This window comes from Bos mutus, chromosome 8 (genome assembly GCF_027580195.1).
Source record: "Bos mutus isolate GX-2022 chromosome 8, NWIPB_WYAK_1.1, whole genome shotgun sequence".
NCBI lineage: Eukaryota > Metazoa > Chordata > Mammalia > Artiodactyla > Bovidae > Bos > Bos mutus.
Genome location: NC_091624.1, coordinates 11299258 through 11316908, shown reverse-complemented (window position 1 = coordinate 11316908; position 17651 = coordinate 11299258). Strand labels below are relative to the sequence as shown.

The 17651-nt window shown below is 36.1% G+C and overlaps 1 protein-coding gene across 6 annotated transcripts in view; it reads right to left on the bottom strand.

The window, feature by feature from the left end:
• PTBP3 (polypyrimidine tract binding protein 3) overlaps positions 1-17651 on the bottom strand; it is a 90461-nt gene that overhangs the window by 34659 nt on the left and 38151 nt on the right. For 3 of the 6 annotated variants that reach the window (XM_070375104.1, XM_070375103.1, XM_070375102.1), the window contains 3 exons: positions 12710-12879; positions 10216-10362; positions 2020-2184 (listed from right to left, as the gene is read on the bottom strand). In XM_070375104.1, the coding sequence (XP_070231205.1) occupies positions 2020-2184; positions 10216-10362; positions 12710-12879 (482 nt within the window). Of the gene's footprint in view, positions 1-2019; positions 2185-10215; positions 10363-11998; positions 12082-12709; positions 12880-17651 lie in introns of those variants that run through there. The other 3 variants (XM_070375107.1, XM_070375106.1, XM_070375105.1) reach the window with 3 other exon arrangements.

Genomic DNA, 17651 nt, shown 5'->3' with positions numbered 1-17651 from the left:
GTAGGCAGCAGTCCATGGGGTCGCTAAGAGTCAGACACGACTGAGCGACTTCACTTTCACTTTTCACTTTCATGCATTGGAGAAGGAAATGGCAACCCACTCCAGTGTTCTTGCCTGGAGAATCCCAGGGACGGGGAGCCTGGTAGGCTGCCGTCTCTGGGGTTGCACAGAGTCAGACACGACTGAAGCGACTTAGCAGCAGCAGCAGCAGCAGTGTGACGGAGGATTAAACAAGAGACCGATATAACTAAAGGGCTGAGAGTCCTATCCCAATGGTTACCATTGAAGACTCAGAAATACTTCACTTGAAGGACCCATGATCTTTAGGGAAAGAAACAAGGTTTGTTACTGGTCTCAGCGAAGTGACAAATGGAATAACAAAACAGGACCACGCAACCTGGGCTAAGTTCACTGCTGACTGATAGCAATGTTGAGCCACAGGTGCAATAACATCTTTTGTGAAGCAACAGAAGTTATCAGCAGCAGCTACAGTGCTACAGGAGCAAAAGCAAACAAAAAACGCTGATGGATCACAGAGAGCTCGATGCTACTTGGTGGGATAAACAGAAAAAATGAAAATTCATCAGGACAAAGAAGCCAATCAATTAAGTAACTGCTGAACCCTTTTAGGAAACAACAGTGGCTATGAATACCACTGCTAAAGCCCTCCACAGGACATGCTTCACAAACATACATATTTAGAAAATGGTACTCAGGAAACTATTATAGGGAATAGAGTAGGCATAATAAGTGGTATATTCTGATATTTACATGCACAGCATGTGAACCACGGGCTGTGCATAGTCATTCAGTCATGTCCAATTCTTTGCGACCCCATGGACTGTAGCCCACCAGGCTCCTCTGTCAATGGGGATTCTCCAGGCAAGAATATTGAAGTGGGTTGCCATGTCCTCCTCCCGGGGATCTTTCCAACCCAGGGATCGAACCCAGGTCTCCCGCACTGCATGTGGATTCTTTACTGTCTGAGCCATCAGGGAGCCCAACATGAACCATATAAGGAAATGTATCTGAGCTCTTATCACCAGTTGGTACAATGACAGTGGGGAAAGTAACAACTTCTAAGGTCCCCAGTTCCCTTATTTGTAAAATGTGAGGAGAGGATACATGTCAATTCTTAGATATAAGTGCACACATACGACTCCCCATGACTCTTCATTCAGTAGTACAAACCCAAAGTTTTAGAAAACAGTTAAAATGATTCTAAATTGGCCTAGGGTTATGCTGTTTAATATTATATAGAGACATAAATGTGAAAATAAGCATATGTTTCAGTGTTTTAAAATAATTTTTATATATAGGTTAAGTATAATGAAATGGAATACTAGAGCTGGCATCAGGAGGCTTGAATTCTGACTGGTTCTTCAATTATTCTTTACAATACTCAACAATTATCGGAGATTTAGTTTTATTCATTACAAAATTATGTAATAACTAGGTGACAGATCTTGCCTTAAATTCCATCTCTTCACAGTAGGCCATGATGTGGTACACTGCCTCTTATCAAGACGGTTTAGACATAGTAATGGATAGTCTATGAAAGTTATGTTGAGAGTCAGTATTTAATTTGATACTTCCATACTACATGTGAAGTTACTCACATCTTCCTTTTAAAGTTTTAAAAATAAAAGTGCTCAAATGTATGGAGGAATCTATAGAAATAAATTTGTTGTTTTCTATATTGACGTTACTTTCTCAGAAATAACTAGTACCAATTTTTTCTTTATAGGAATCTATGCTTTGTTCATTTTCATGCTTAGGTATAAAAACACAGAATTCTTACACACCTTTTTAAATCAAGTATTTAGGTTAGAAAAAGGAGGCTTTCAAAAACTATCTCTAACTGACACTATTCCTTGCATGAAACAGGATGCTGAAGACTTTTATTATTTAAGTAAATATATTAACCAGAATCAACAACCTGAAAAACTAAAGACGGAAAACATTAAAAGTTACAGAGGTCGTATTTGACTCTGCTTTCGTAAGAGTGTTCCTCCTTACCTGATGAAGAACTTCCAGGGTAACAGGATAAAAGAGGTTTTCAATAATTATTCGGAGCACAGGGCTCTGCCCAGGTAGGATTGTGCCTTCATTGGTAGGCACTCCAGGAAGGGCCAGACTTCCTGACTGGACCGTACTGACAGCCTGCAGTGCAGCTTGGGCTCTCTATGTAACAATCCAAAACGAGAACTTGTGGTTACACAGACACATTATACAATCCTTAGTTGATGTAAATTAATATGAAGTACTATGGTTAAATAAAAATATACATATCTGTTGAACTTTCTCTGGATGTATATATCCTAATATTGTAATCAGTCAAGAATCAAAAGTCTTGTGTTCTTATCACAGTGACACAATATTTAATAGAGTTGCTTAAATTTACTTGAATAAATGAAAAAACTATAGCCAAAAAAAGAAAACTTGTATACAACTTTCATATCCTAATTTTTTAATGACAAAAGGGAAGAAAGCAATGTGAAAGTAACATTAAAGACCACTTTAAAAAAAATCACTCAAATCCCTCTTCTTTTTTCCTCTCTGAACAATTGAGTTCTAAAACCTCTGGGTGGCATATGATAGGCATAAACATGGAAGAGCTGTGGTGGTTCAGAGTGGGGCAGGGAGGGCATCCTGGCATGAAGCATCAGAGCCTGAGCAAAAAGAGGAAGGCATCCATCTGCCTGGCAAGGGGAACCTGAGCCCGAACAAGGTAAGCAAGGCATCTGTGAGTGGGTGGCTCACTGCCAGCTGTCAGAACCTGGGGAGCATAACAAGGGTAAGAAAGCTATCCAGAGGAGAGCAGCCTAGCCAGGATTATCAGAGCTCAGGGAGAGTCAAGAAGAGGGCCACAGAGAATTGGGTGCTTCCCCTGTGGCTCACTGTTAAAGAATCCACCTGCAATGCAGGAGACGTGGGTTCAATCCCTGGGTCGGGAAGATCCTCTGGAGAAGAGAATAGCTACCCACTCCTCCAGTATTCTTGCCTGGGAAATCCCATGGACAGAGGAGTCTGGCGGGCTACAGTCTATGGGGTCACAAAAGAGTTGGACACTACTTAGCAACTAACAAAAGCAGCCGCAGGGAATAGGTAGCCAATGTAGTAAAGATAATTCGAGTAGGGAGAGAGTTCAACGGAGGGGCAGACTGGTATGAGATGTCAGAACCCAAGAAAAGGAAGGCAGAAAAGTTTCTAAATATGATGCTCTATTAAAAGGAACCAGGGTGCTCTAAAAAATGTCTAGGTCTAAAACTGGAGCAGGAAAGCATAAGATGAGTGTACATTTCCAGTTTTGTGGGGTTTTCCTGTTGTTGTTTTGTATCAGAATGCAAAACAGTTTTCAAAGAACAACAGAAGCAAGCCAAAAGGACACAGAAGACAGCTTGAAAGGGGCTCCCACTGGCATTATTTGAGAACCAAAATAGTGATTGTAACAAATAAAAACCCATCAGATGAAACAGGAAACCTGCAAGTCCACAGGCTGATAAAAATTGACAATTGATAAGGAACAGTCTATTTACACTGCTAAAGTACCTCCCGTCAAATACTCTTCTTTCCCCCTTTGTAAGTCATAACTTTATACTAGAGAAGCCAGGCAAACAGCAGTCAAATCAAGTGATCAAAGAGCACACCATCAGCAACGCAGCAAATTGAAATTATTATGTACCACCTGATATGATGAAATGAGAAGAAAAGAGCATTACTTCTGTAATGTTCCTGTCAAAGCTGCATACACTGAATCTTATCACAAGGAAACATCAGACAAACTCAAATTGAGGGATAGCCTAGTAGATGAGTAGCCCATAATTTTCAAAAGTATCAAGGTTATGAAAGCAAAAAAAAAAAAGAAAAAGAACTTAACTGTTTCAGATAAAGGGAGACTAGAAGATATGATTTCTAAATGGAACATGCAACTCTGAATAATGCTTATTCTGCTAGAACAAACATCACCGGGACAACTGGCAAAACTTGAATCCGGGCTGAGGGTTGGAGGGAAGTAATACATCAGTGTTAATTTCCTGATTTTGACCAGTGTATTCTGGTTTGTAAAAGAATATCCTTCTTTGAAGGAAATGCACACTACAAGTTTGGCCAATGAAGACAGGCCAGATTAATAGTTTTTCCCCAAATGCCTCAAAGTAATCAGAATGTCTTCGTATTATATTTACGACTCTTTTTAAAAATTTTTTGACTGCCTCAAAATTTAAAACAATTATTCAAGTGAAAAGGGGAAACTGAAGAGGAAAAAAGCATGGTTGATAATTAAGCTAATAATTAGTGAAATCAAATGCAAGTTTAATCAATCTTGTGTTCTGTACTTATAATTTCCTAACAATAGTGATAATGAATAAAATGTTTATGCCAAAAAATGAAAAAACATCCCACCACTTTAATGCAGATTCTTTCATTTCTACATCTTATATTCACTTGAAATTTTAAAGATCATAGTATTGTGTCACAGTTCTTTGTTATTTTATATTAACATTTATTTTGTTTTCATGACTTTAATTTTAGTTTACTATTTATTATACCACCTTTCAAAAGTGGGATGACTAGCTTTTTAACATTTTGTTATGAAAAATAACATTAAAATAAACGTCTTTCTGAAAAGTGGCAGTCTTTTCTGTATGCTTAATAACTGAACAACTTCCACTTTTGTACTTACATACAACTCTTTTTTAAACCGTTTAACAACATTTTTATGCCATATAAAGACTTTTATGTATCAAGTAATACTCGAACTGCCAAATGTTCAGTTTCCAAATCATCTCTGAGAACAATATATGAATAATTTGAATATATCATTAAATACATATGCGCCTGTAAAGTCAAGTGTGTGATACTGAGCACCCCAATTCTGCTTCACACGTAGCAGTTTATCTTATTTTATACTGGGCTCTCCAGGAAGATGTTATTTGGAAAACAGGGTTGTACTGCTTTTAAATTTGAAAATTGGCTCACAGTCCCACTTAAAGCCTTTAAATAGGCAATGATGAGGTTTGGAGGTCATTCAAAAAAGACTCAATTAACACAGGGATTAGAATTAGCAAACAAGAACATTAAAGTAGTTATTGTATCTGTATCAACTGCTCTCGCATGCGCGCGCACACACACACACACACACACGAAAGGTTAAGTAGAGACATGGAAGACAGCACTGTTCAATAGAATTTCCTGTGATAATGAAAATATTCAACATCTACAATATATTGGATATTAGTCACTGGTGGCTGGTGAGCACTTGAAATGTACCTAGTGCAACTGAGGAACTGAATTTTTTATTTTTAATTTATTTAAATTTATTCACATTTAGCTAGCAGCTGAGGGGTTCCCAGGTGGCTCAGTGGTAAAGAATTCACATGCCAGTGCAGGAGATTTGGGTTCAATCCCTGGGCAGGGAAGATCCCCTGGAGGAGGGCATGGCAATACACTTCAGTATTCTTGCCTGGGGAATCCCATGGATGGAGGAGCGTGGCGGGCTACAGTCCACAGGATCGCAACAGAGTTGGACACGACTTAGTGACTAAAGAACAACAAGCGAGCAGTTACCATATTAAACCTACTGAACAACCAGCGAGCAGTTACTCACAACTTTAGAATGTTCAGGAAAAAACATCAACACAGTGAGGCTCTCAGTGGAGTAATGGTTCCTTTTTCTCTCACATCAGGAGAGAAAAAGGAACCATTATTCAAGATTTAATCATCCTATCAAAACTAAGCCTGAATAACTGAAAGTAAATGTAACCTTTTTGGCTACACTGTGTGGCTTGTGGGATCTTAGTACTAAGTGTGGAGTCCTAAGCACTGAACCGCCAGGGAATTCCCAACCTCACTGACTCTACTTCCTTATCTACCAATCATTCAATCAATTCTTTTTATTAAATAATTCTATATGTATGCTTACTACTGCTATATTACAGTTATTGTTGCTATTGTTGCTGTTTCTCTTCCTCCACTCCTTCTTCTTTGGCATAAAAGACATCATGTTGCAGAAATATGAGAAGATATGGTATATATTGTTTTAATCATTCTACAGTTGTCAATATACTCCGCATTAGTACTTCACAGAGCATTGAGTACAAGTCTCCGCATAGCAGGCATGCAAAAAAAATTATTTTGACAATAAAAATCTGAGAAAGATTTGTTTAATAAGTAACTCTAGTTTCAATTTTTAATTAGGCAAAAATACTGAAGGAAGAAAATGAAAAGTAGAGGGACATGCTTCACTGAGGACAAAAGAAAAGGGAGGGGGAGAAAAAAAGAAATGTCTTCTTAATATGAAGAGACAGTTCAGGTACAAAGAAGACATATTTTCTGTGTATCTGATGCTAAACATTACAAGGCAGCAGAATTCTTATTATGGGAGATAATTTTTCAACATTTCAGCCACAAACCCTCTGGAATGGTTACATTAACTAGTAGTAAAGGAAATAGCAGTATTGTGATGGAAAAACCAACAAATACTTATTGAGGTTGGGAACGTATATATACTTCATGTAAAATTTAAATATGCCTAGAAAATATGGCAACCCACTCCAGCGTTCTTGCCTGGAGAATCCCAAGGATGAGGGAGCCTGGTGGGCTGCCGTCTATGGGGTTGCACATAGTTGGACACGACTGAAGTGACTTAGCAGCAGCAGTAGAAGAAAATATAAAGAAGGTATTTCTAAAGTTGAGATAGAAATGAATATACAACAAAATTCACAGATCTTTAAATGTTCAGTTTGATGATTCTGGGGGAAATATTTTAAGGAAAAAATTTTCCGTGGTCATTATTTTGCAAATTTATAAATTTCTACCTACAAGACCAAGAAAAACTGTCTATACAAAAATGACTGCTACTAATACAACCATTTCTCAAATGCTGCACCTCAAAAATACCATCTAAAGTTTTTAGCTCCAATTTTAGTTTAAAGCAAGGGAGGGAAATAGTTGATATTCACCTGGCCCTCTGCTAAGTATGTCCATAAGTATGTTTTGGGATATCTTGCTATTCAGAGAAGAAAAGAGAATGAAACAGTAATTTATCAGCTTCTGAGGGCTGTCAGAATAAAAAACATCTGGTACCTCTCATTAATATGTATGTAAACAGGTACCTTCAATTTTGACTTCAGCTTTTCTGTAGGACTCTGAATAAAAGAAAACCATTATTTTATCAAAAGTCAATGCAAAAAATGGACAAAAGTAACAAAATGGCAAGGGTACTGGGAAGAAATCAAGGCTATCTAAGAATAAACTAGGTCATTTGGGCTGGCTTTGGTTGCCAAGCAACTGGGATTTCTCACCGTTTCCCTTTAGAATAATCCAGTCTTTAAGAGTTTTATTAACTTGTTTGTTTCTTCTTCAAGACTTAAACATAATTAGGAATCACGCTAATGACAAAACTGCATGACTTATACAAAAGAGAACTGAAAATTCTACTGAGAGATAGGAAATAAAATATAACTTCCTCCTCAAAAGGATTAGTTAGCGATATAGATATGTTAACTATCTCCATATTAATCTATAAAATCAACCCAATTCAACTGTGTTTTGGGGGTGTTAGGAGTTATCAAAATAATTCTAATATATCCTGAGAAATAAACAAAACCTATTATCCATTTAATTTCTCAACAGAGAGGGGAAAGAATTGAGCTTTGCCCTACAGTAGGTTAAGCCACAGGGACACTGAAACAGGAACGGAACAGAACGGAATCCAAAAGGCAATCCAGATTAGACACAGACTGCATACCACGTGAGCAGCACACACGTGAGGGCAGATGGAGGTCACGCAAGCAAAATGTGCAGTCATGTCTAACAAGTATATTTATGCATGTTCTAAGTAGGCAAAGCCTGTGTACAGAAAGAAAAGTAGAACATGACAAAGGACAAGTTTTACATGAGTGGATAATACATGGGCTACTCAACCACAACAAAAGAGAAACTGGTCAGTGGAGTAAGTGAAAGACCCTAGCCTCCCTCTCCACCCACAAAACAGTCTTAACAAAGATTTAAACACTAAAATAAAGACAACCAAAACATTAACGTATAAGAAAATATAGGTAGAAAAAACTTTTTAATCTTGCTATACTGGGTTTTTATGAGTATGGTACCCATGTCAGAGATCACAACACAACTTAAGAGACTTGACTCTTACATAAAAATAATTTAAAAACTGAATTAGCAAACAAAATCCAGAGACGGAAAACAGAATGGCAGCTGCCAGTGGGGGTAGGGGGAAATGAGGAGTCAGTATTTAATGGGTACAGAGTTTCAGTCTGGGAAGAGGAAAAAGTCCTGGAGATGGATGGTGGTGCTAGGTTGGGCAATGTGAGTGTATTTAATGCCACTGAAGTGTTATTCACTAGCTTAGTAATTTCTGACTCTTTGCAACCCCACAGACTGTAGCCCACCAAGCTCCTCTCTCCATGGAATTCTCCTGGTAAGATTACTGGAGTGGGTAGCCATTTGCTTCTCCAGAGTATCTTCCCGACCCGAGAGTGAATTAAGTCCCCTTCATTTCAGGCAAATTCTTTACTGTCTGAGCCACCAGGGAATGCCACTGAATCATACACTTAAAAATGATTAAAATGGTAAATCTCATATACGTATTTTATCACAAATGAAAAAATGGGGAGGAAAACTGCATTAACAGAAATCACTGTAAATACGTCACAAGTTATTACATAAAAGTAAGTAAAATAATAAGATATAATTTGTTAACTATCATATTAACAAAAATGGACAGGAAAATCGCTTGCTCATATATTATCAGTGGCACCCTGAATCAGCAAATAATCTTTACAGAAAGCAATACTGCAATGTATATCAAAACATAAAACATACATAGGCTAAGTACCAGCAATTCTGTTGCCAGAAACAAAAACTATAAGATAATGCCGCAACTGTGCCAAGATATATAAGAATGCTACTATAGTACTATTTGTAAAAGCATAACATTGCAAACAATCTCAATGTCTATTAACAAGAAACTAGATAAATTATGGCTGTCCTTTTGAAGCAAGTATTATGCAATCATTTAAAAATGATGACGTAATAAAAAGTAAAATAAAAAGTATGAAGTAATTGTGTATTTCTTCTCATGAAACATCACTGACCTACTGTAGAGAAAAAATAATAGCTCTTAAAACATTAGGAGTCCACTGGTGTAAAATTACATACATAGACAAAACCTGAATAGAGAAGGGTACACAGTAAAATGTTTGCAAAATGTTAATCAGTTATACCTAGGTAGCTGGATTGTCTTTTGTTTTTTATTTTTCTGGATTGTCTGAATGTTTTACCATAAGCATGTATCCTACTTACAAGGCAATGTTTTACTTTAAAAATTTTATATATTTAAAAATATCTAACATTTCATTTACTCAAGTTTAGATAATTTATTGTATGTCATTAATATGTCTTAGAATAAGTTAAGGATTGGATGCAGGAAATGTCATTGTTTTTAAAAATGTGGAAAACTATAATTTAAATTCAGCAGCTTGTATTATAATGACTTTCAACACAGAAACAAAGAGCTGAAGGAGTTCTTTTGCCTAGGGTGAGACTATCAGGGCCAAACAATGCTCTCAGCATAATATAAAACCTATTTTTTTAAATGTACTTGCTAAAAAAAAAATAAATAAAATAAAATGTACTTGCTTCATGGATAAATTTTTCCTACCCTTAAATTACTTCAAATTACTATTTTAACTACTTAAAAAATCAACCTGGAAAGACAAAAAAGTTTCAGTATGGTAAGAAATGTTCATATTCTATATTCCACATTTATCTTGGAGAGTTAAAATCATATAATGAACATATTTATATAAATTCTTATTATAACAATAGGATCACCACTCAACTTCTCAATGCCTTTGTTACATATTCTATAAAAAGAAAGGACTGACTTCCATAGTTCCTTTAGATCTGAAATTTTAAGAGACATTAACAATGTACTTTTTCCCCGCTTATGGAAACAGTTTCAAGGGAAAACTGATTGCCTGCCATTTCTAAGGCCATATCCTCAAACACAGTTTCAAATGGCAGTGCTTTCTTATTGGAGTCTTTGGATAAGAATTTATATATACAATCTTTATCAATAGAGCATCTCATGATGAAGAAAAACACATGATTTTTTTTCCACTTAAAAATAGAAACTTAGTTATTATATCATGTATTCTTAAAACTATTTTTATAAATGACATTAATACTTACAGCTTGATTAGGCAGATTGTCAGTCTTAAGTTCTCTGTGATTGGAATACTGAATAAAAACAGGCTGGCTTCGAAGGTGAGGAGTAACAGGAGTGTAATAATTCACCATAGTAACAGCAGCTTCCTCAGAAGCCATTTCTAAGAAAGCCTGCAATAAACACAAGAAAGTACAGTGAAAGCTCCTGTTTTTGAAAGGCAGCTAAGAACTATTTTGTCATTCTAGCTGATCTAAAACTGATGCATTCTTAACAGAAGTCATATTACCCTCAAGGGGATGAAAAGACTTTCGTTTCAAACTCTATCACTGATAGTTACTGAAAACATATTTGACAAAAGTTGGGTTCAATAAAGGATTTGGGATTGGGAAATTGACAGTTGATTAAATGACTCTGTGTGGTTTTTGGTCTTCTTACTTCTGTTTCTTCTAAAATTTAGAAACAACTAAAAAAGCAAAAATAAGTATGTGCATCACTACTATAAATAGATGCGTTCAGTTTCTTCCTAAAAATTTCTCCAATGATCTGTTCTCCTTTGCCTTTTTATGAATGTAATTAGAACATTCATGTGCCAAGGCTCAATTGTACAAATTAGGGAAATGGGAGAACATCCTACATTAAGTCAATATTGATTTGATTTGGGTCATTCAAGTGACCTTTTTTGGCTATTGGTAATCACTGTACTGATATTAGCTACTTGAAAACTAAAAAGAACTGAGATGGAAGAAGCTCCTTAGTATTCATGTCTTATTCTGTTTATGGCTTCTCCTCACTGTCATGATTCCCATTAACTTATGTGACAGGAATTGGATACTTACAGATCTTTAAGGTGGCAGATTTTATCACCCTGTCTCAATGGTTAAGAAGATAAAACATATACTAACAGTTCTGAGCCCTGACTACCTCTAAGAACACTTCCAATTTAAAGTACAGGAAGAACTCATGATCCAAATCACTATCTTCGAGGAATAAAACAGATTTTAAGTCATTTACAGTATTTAAAAGGTACAAATGTCTGTGATACACTTTAAAGCTGCTATCCAATTGTATAAGTAATACAGTTTTTCTAATATTTCTAAGAGAAGTAGATAAAAATGATCAAGGTAACAAAAATAGCTATGGCAGTATTTCTTAACTATCTGGTTTTTTAAAGTCATCTTTTCAACAAAGAATTTGTAAACTGTATTCTAATAATATTCACCATATGGGGAGAGTCTCTTCCTGCAAACTCCCTACTAAATGTTGAGACTCCTGCAACGTCACACAAAGGAAAGGCTGAACAATGTCTTTGGATATTGTGATTCTAGTCAGGAAATCATTCCTATATGTATATACAACCTAAAAATTCATATGTAAAAATAAAATTTTCCACATGGAGTCCAGTAAAAGAATTATTTATGTTTTCCCAAAGTATCCAGCCAAGGATCAACCTCCATAATGTAGGATGAAGAGAAAATAAAAAATCACTACCCACAGAAAGGCTGGTGAAAATAACCCTTACTCTATCCTCAACACTCCCAAGAACCATGGAATGATTATGCCGACAAGTACTACTATAGTGACTCACATCAGAATCTCTTGCTGAAGTAAATTACTAACAAGGTATTTTCTGAACAGGATTTAGGATCAAAAGACAAGCAATTAACAGCAATCAGCACTACAGAAAAATATAAACCTAGAACCAATAGCAGAAACAAAGGAAACTGTGACACTGCCTGCTGCCTCTCAGTTATTTGACATAAGATATAGGATATACTACATGAAACATAATAAGTATGTAACACGTGCCTGTTAGACATCAGACAGCCATTAGACGTGGTTGTGTTGGCTCTTTTCAAACTCTGCGAACCATACTAGTCTCAATAGTGGCATCTGTAAAGAAAATTAAGATCCAAGTGCCTACACTACCTCTAAAAGATGTAAGAAAAATGTATAAACACAAGGACTGAATACTAAGACATACTATTTAACTTCTCCAGTTCTTAACAACCTCAACTACCTTAAACAAGGCTGTTAATTTAAATAAATAGTTTACTAAAGATAGGGGTCTGAATCAGACATCATTATCCAATCTTGGATGGTAAACAATCTGATCTCTTCTGATAATCACAGGATATTTTCATAAACCATTTTGTAATTAAGAATGTAAAATATGTTTGGTCAAGATAATAAATAAGAGAGAATCCTGTTTCCTATATAATATTTTTATTTATTGCTTCCTGTCATTAAAAAGTTCTATTTTTAAAAGCTATGTAAATAGAATAAAATTTAGAAAAAAAGTTCAAGAAAATAAAAAGCTTTCATTTTTTAAATTTTGGCGGCACTTTGCAGGATCTTAGTTCCCCCAGCAGGGATTGAGCCTGCACGCTTGGCAGTGAAAGCACAGAGTCCTAACCACTGGACTACCAGGGCATTCCCTTAAAAACAAAGTGTTTTGTTTTTTTTTTTCACTAACACCCAGAAATAATAATTGTGGGTCAATCTTTAAAACTTACATACCTGGCTTTTTCCTTTCAACATCAAAAGATTAGTTACTTTGCCAAACGGTAGACCTAATGATATGACCTCTGCTTCGGTGACATCACTTGGAATTTTGCGAAGATGGAGAACACGGGAAGGCGAACAGAGAGGTCTATCTCCTTTAAATTTCTTGTTGTCATTCCCATTAGCTAAAAAATACAAGATTTGTTTTTTAATTACTGAAACTAATTTGGGTTGACATACTACATTAACCATATCATCACATTTGATCTTCCAAGCGTTTCAGGTTTTGAAATTCAGGAACTACGGGGCTGATGGGAGAAGAGTAGAAGACAGTTGAAAACAAAACCATCCACTTTTCAATGAGTGGGTTTTTTAAAATTTTTCACTGCAGGTGTATTTTTTTTAAAACTGAACTTGGATTTTTAACTTCAAGCAAAAGTGCTGGATATGAATTACATATGTTGAGGTACCAAAAACCTCTAAATGGGAAACTATTTGTTATGAATAGAAAACAATACTTATATTATCTTCAATGTATCTTAAAAGATGCTTTTCTAGTTTGTCCTGTTACTAATTAAACAGAATAAAAATTTTTAGGATAGATGGTAATAAAAATTTCATGTTTATCACACCCTACAAGGATTTAAATTTGAGATGCACATTTATGAAAGTAAGTTTATTTCTCAGGCATTATACAATTTTTGCCAATTCACTTTTTAAAGTACTTTCAGAAGCTAAACTGTGATTTCCTTAGGATAATCCTATTCTTTATGATATAATAGGCAGCTCTTAACGTAAGTATCATTACCTTTTGGAAATGCAAATTTTAAGCCCTATTTCAGACCTACTGAATCAGAAACATCCCAGCAACCTGTGTTTTTACAAGCTCTCTAGACGATTCTGAAGCAACCTAAAGTATGAGAACCACTGTTGTAATCCAGTATGCCAGTTTATAGCCAAATTTTATTTAAAGCTTATGTTTTAACACTGACAGTAACTAGAATTGACAAGCCTGTAACAAGTAGTCAAATTTATGTACATAAGATTCAGGAAGGTTTTTTTCTTCCCCAGAAATAGCACCACGTAAGACTAAATGCAAATTATCTAAAAGCCAAAGTTTCATTATAGTGTTGTTTTTTTAATACTGGCTCAAGGAAATGGCAACCCACTCCAGTATTCTTGCCTGGAAAATCCCACGGAAGTCGGAAGCAACTTAGCAGCAGCAGCAGCAGCAGAGGTTAAAGCATCTGCCTGCAATGTGGGAGACCTGGGTTCGATCCCTGGGTCGGGAAGATCCCCTGGAGCAATGCATGGCAACCCACTCCAGTATTCTTGCCTGGAGAATCCCATGGACAGAGGAGCCTGGTGGGCTACAGTCCACGGGGTCGCAAAGGGTCGGACATGACTGAGCGACCTCACTTCACCATACTTAGCACTATTAGAAGAAAAATATAATCTTTCCAAACACCTGAGATTACCATTTTTCTAAATACTAGAAAAATTTCTAAAACACTAAAAAAACAGTCATATGTCTGTGACCCTAAATAAACAAATTTCATGAGGACCACATAAAAGTCTTGGCAATATTTTGTACCCGTTCCTATGGCAGAGAACACCACTTGCTTACAGGTAAACAGGTTGACTTAATACCAAAACTAGCACTTGCTCCCAAATTCTCTATGTTCATGAATGCAGGCAACATCCTACCAATACTATCAATTCCAAGAGGTCCTTACAGGTCTGTGCCTGTATATAGCAAATGCCTAGGACAGTGTGTGGAAAATAATCAACAAATACTTATTGGAAATCATGTATTTAATTTCTGGGAGTCAAAAAGATTCCTTCTCCTTCCTCATGAATCATCATGAAACACTGATTTTTCCCTCCAAAATAACTGATTCCACTTTCATCTCGACTCTCAATGTCACCTCACCTATGATCCCTATGATCTACGATAACTTCTACTCTGCCTTCCTCTAGTCTCACTCCCTCCACTTCCACTAAGATCTAACATCTTATCATCCTAAATGTATATGTCATGTCATTATCCTGTTCTAAAAACCCTGACAAGCTTCCAACTACTTAAAAAGATCCTTAATTTCTACTTTTCATGCTGTTTTCATTTACACTGCCTCACTGGAGTTGACATATAAAAATACATTAAATTACATCTTATTAACTTTAACAGATGGAAGAGATTAAGAGATTTAACAGATCAGAGATTAAATAATTTTTGTACACAGCTAGGAAGTGAAAAGAGCATTATTCAAACTTAAGTTTAAAGGTAACTTTTTAATCACAAAAATCTCAAAGTGTGTTACCATCCCTAGAAAAAAAACTAAGCAACTTGATGATGACAATAAATTTTCAGAATATATGCAGATTTATGAGGATTATACTGTCAGTATACAGTATTATAGTGATAATACTGTCACTAAATTAAATGCTAAACTATCACCTCCTGGAAAAGTATAAAGTGCCTTTTTGCACTTCCCCTCTCTGTAAGCCTAGATGGCTAGACAAAAATATCACAACCTTGTACATTCTTAACCAGCATAAGGTGTTAAAAGACTAGAAAACCATCCTAAGGAGCAAAGGCTTTTAGAAGTTTATCCAGAATAATCCAAAATAAATGAATGAACATTAAGAAGGTTATTTCTTTAACTGAGGTGTTCATAATCTCTGCAAAACCACGTGTGAAATAAAATGAATACCTACACAAGCTACTTGAACCTGAACTGCACTATCAAATAAAAACCAATCGTGACAAACTTTTTATCAAGAAGTATATACATAACCAATTCAAGTTTTTAGTTCTTCTGTGTTATAAAAGTCTCTGCTATGTTAAAAGCATGGCCTACAAAATCAGACATCTTGTTCTGATATAACTGAGCCTTATATTCATTTCCTATAAAATGAGTATAACAACAGTACTTGGAAATTGTAGTATGAGTATTTGGAAAATTAAATTATATCACAGCAAGATATACAGTTTATAATCCAGCCTATGTCTAGAGATGTCAAAAAGATCTCACAATATCTAACCCCAAATTAAGCAACCTTCTCATTTAAGCCACTCATCCTCATATATAACCTAAATGCAGGATTCTTTGCAATGTTAGCATATTTTCTCTGCCTTTGGTTCTCTTGTTAGAGAATCATTCTAATGAGGTAACTAGTTTTTGTTTGGTAACATATTAGCAACCAGTTCCAGATCATTTGTTTTCATCTAAATGTGAGGTCTTTCTTTTATTCCTCCAATATTCAGGACACTGGTATGAAACACATTTGGGAACTTGATTTGTATAAGAATACCATCTTTAATAAGATACTGCTCATCCTTTTCTTTTGGAGAAGGAAATGGCAACCCACTCCAGTATTCTTGCTTAGAGAATCCTATGGACAGAGAAGCCTGGGGGCTGCTGTCCATAGGGTCGCACAGAGTCGGACACGACTGAAGCGACTTAGCATGCATGGATGCATTGGAGAAGGAAATGGCAACCCACTCCAGTATTCTTGCCTGGAGAATCCCAGGGACAGAGGAGCCTGATGGGCTGCCGTCTATGGGGTCCCAGAGAGTTGGACACGACTGAAGCGATTTAGCAGCAGCAGCAACATTAATATTTAAATGCTAGATGTAATGTCCACTACAAAGAGATCAACAACATATGTCTTGATTTTCTTAAGAGAGCTTATTTTACCTGGAAAGTATTTTCTTTCTACTTTTTTTGGTGCTAAAATGAAAACTGTAGACAACAGTGGCTTTTTTCCTCTTGATGTCCTAACTTTGCAAAATTAACACATTGCTCAAAATTAATTCAAAATTTTATTAGACTGTGAAATCTAAAAACCTAAAGAACTACTCATCTAGATGACCCAAAAAAGGTTATAAAGACTTGATAAATATAACAATTTAAAAATGGAAAGGCATATATAAGCATATAGGGAATCATAATTTAATTAAGGAGGAAACAAGGAAATTCTACTGTATTGAATATGCAACTTTGACAAATTATTCTCTATATGAAAGATTAAAGACTTTCTGAAAACTGTATTATGAAAATAAGCATTCAAAATACTTAACTTGAATAAATCTTGTACTTTTGGATAGAAACTTCGTGAATGGCTACCGAATGGCTTCCTGAAGACTACAGATTTCAAGAAAATTAGAGATACCAAGGGAACATTTCATGCAAAGATGGGCTCGATAAAGGACAGAAATGGTAGGGACCTAACAGAAGCAGAAGATATTAAGAAGAGGTGGCAAGAATACACAGAAGAACTGTACAAAAAAGATCGTCACAACCCAAATAATCACGATGGTGTGATCACTCACCTAGAGCCAGATATCCTGGAATGTGAAGTCAAGTGGGCCTTAGGAAGCATCACTACGAACAAAACTAGTGGAGGTGATGGAATTCCAGTTGGAGCTATTGCAAATCCTGAAAGACAATGCTGTGAAAGTGCAGCACTCAATATGCCAGCAAATTTGGAAAACTCAGCAGTGGCCACAGGACTGGAAAAGTTCGGTTTTCATTCCAATCCCTAAGAGAGGCAATGCCAAAGAATGCTCAAACTACTGCACAATTGTACTCATCTCACACGCTAGTAAAGTAATGCTCAAAATTCTCCAAGCCAGGCTTCAGCAATATGTGAACCGTGAACTTCCAGATGTTCAAGCTGAAAAGGCAGAGGAACCAGAGTTCAAATTGCCAACATCCACTGGATCATCGAAAAAGCAAGAGAGTTCCAGAAAAACATCTATTTCTGCTTTATTGACTACGCCAAAGCCTTTGACTGTGTGGATCACAATAAACTGTGGACAATTCTGAAAGAGATGCGCATACCAGACCACCTGACCTGCCTCTTGAGAAACCTGTATGAAGGTCAGGAAGCAAAAGTTAGAACTGGACAGGGAACAACAGACTGGTTCCAAACAGGAAAAGGAGTACAGCAA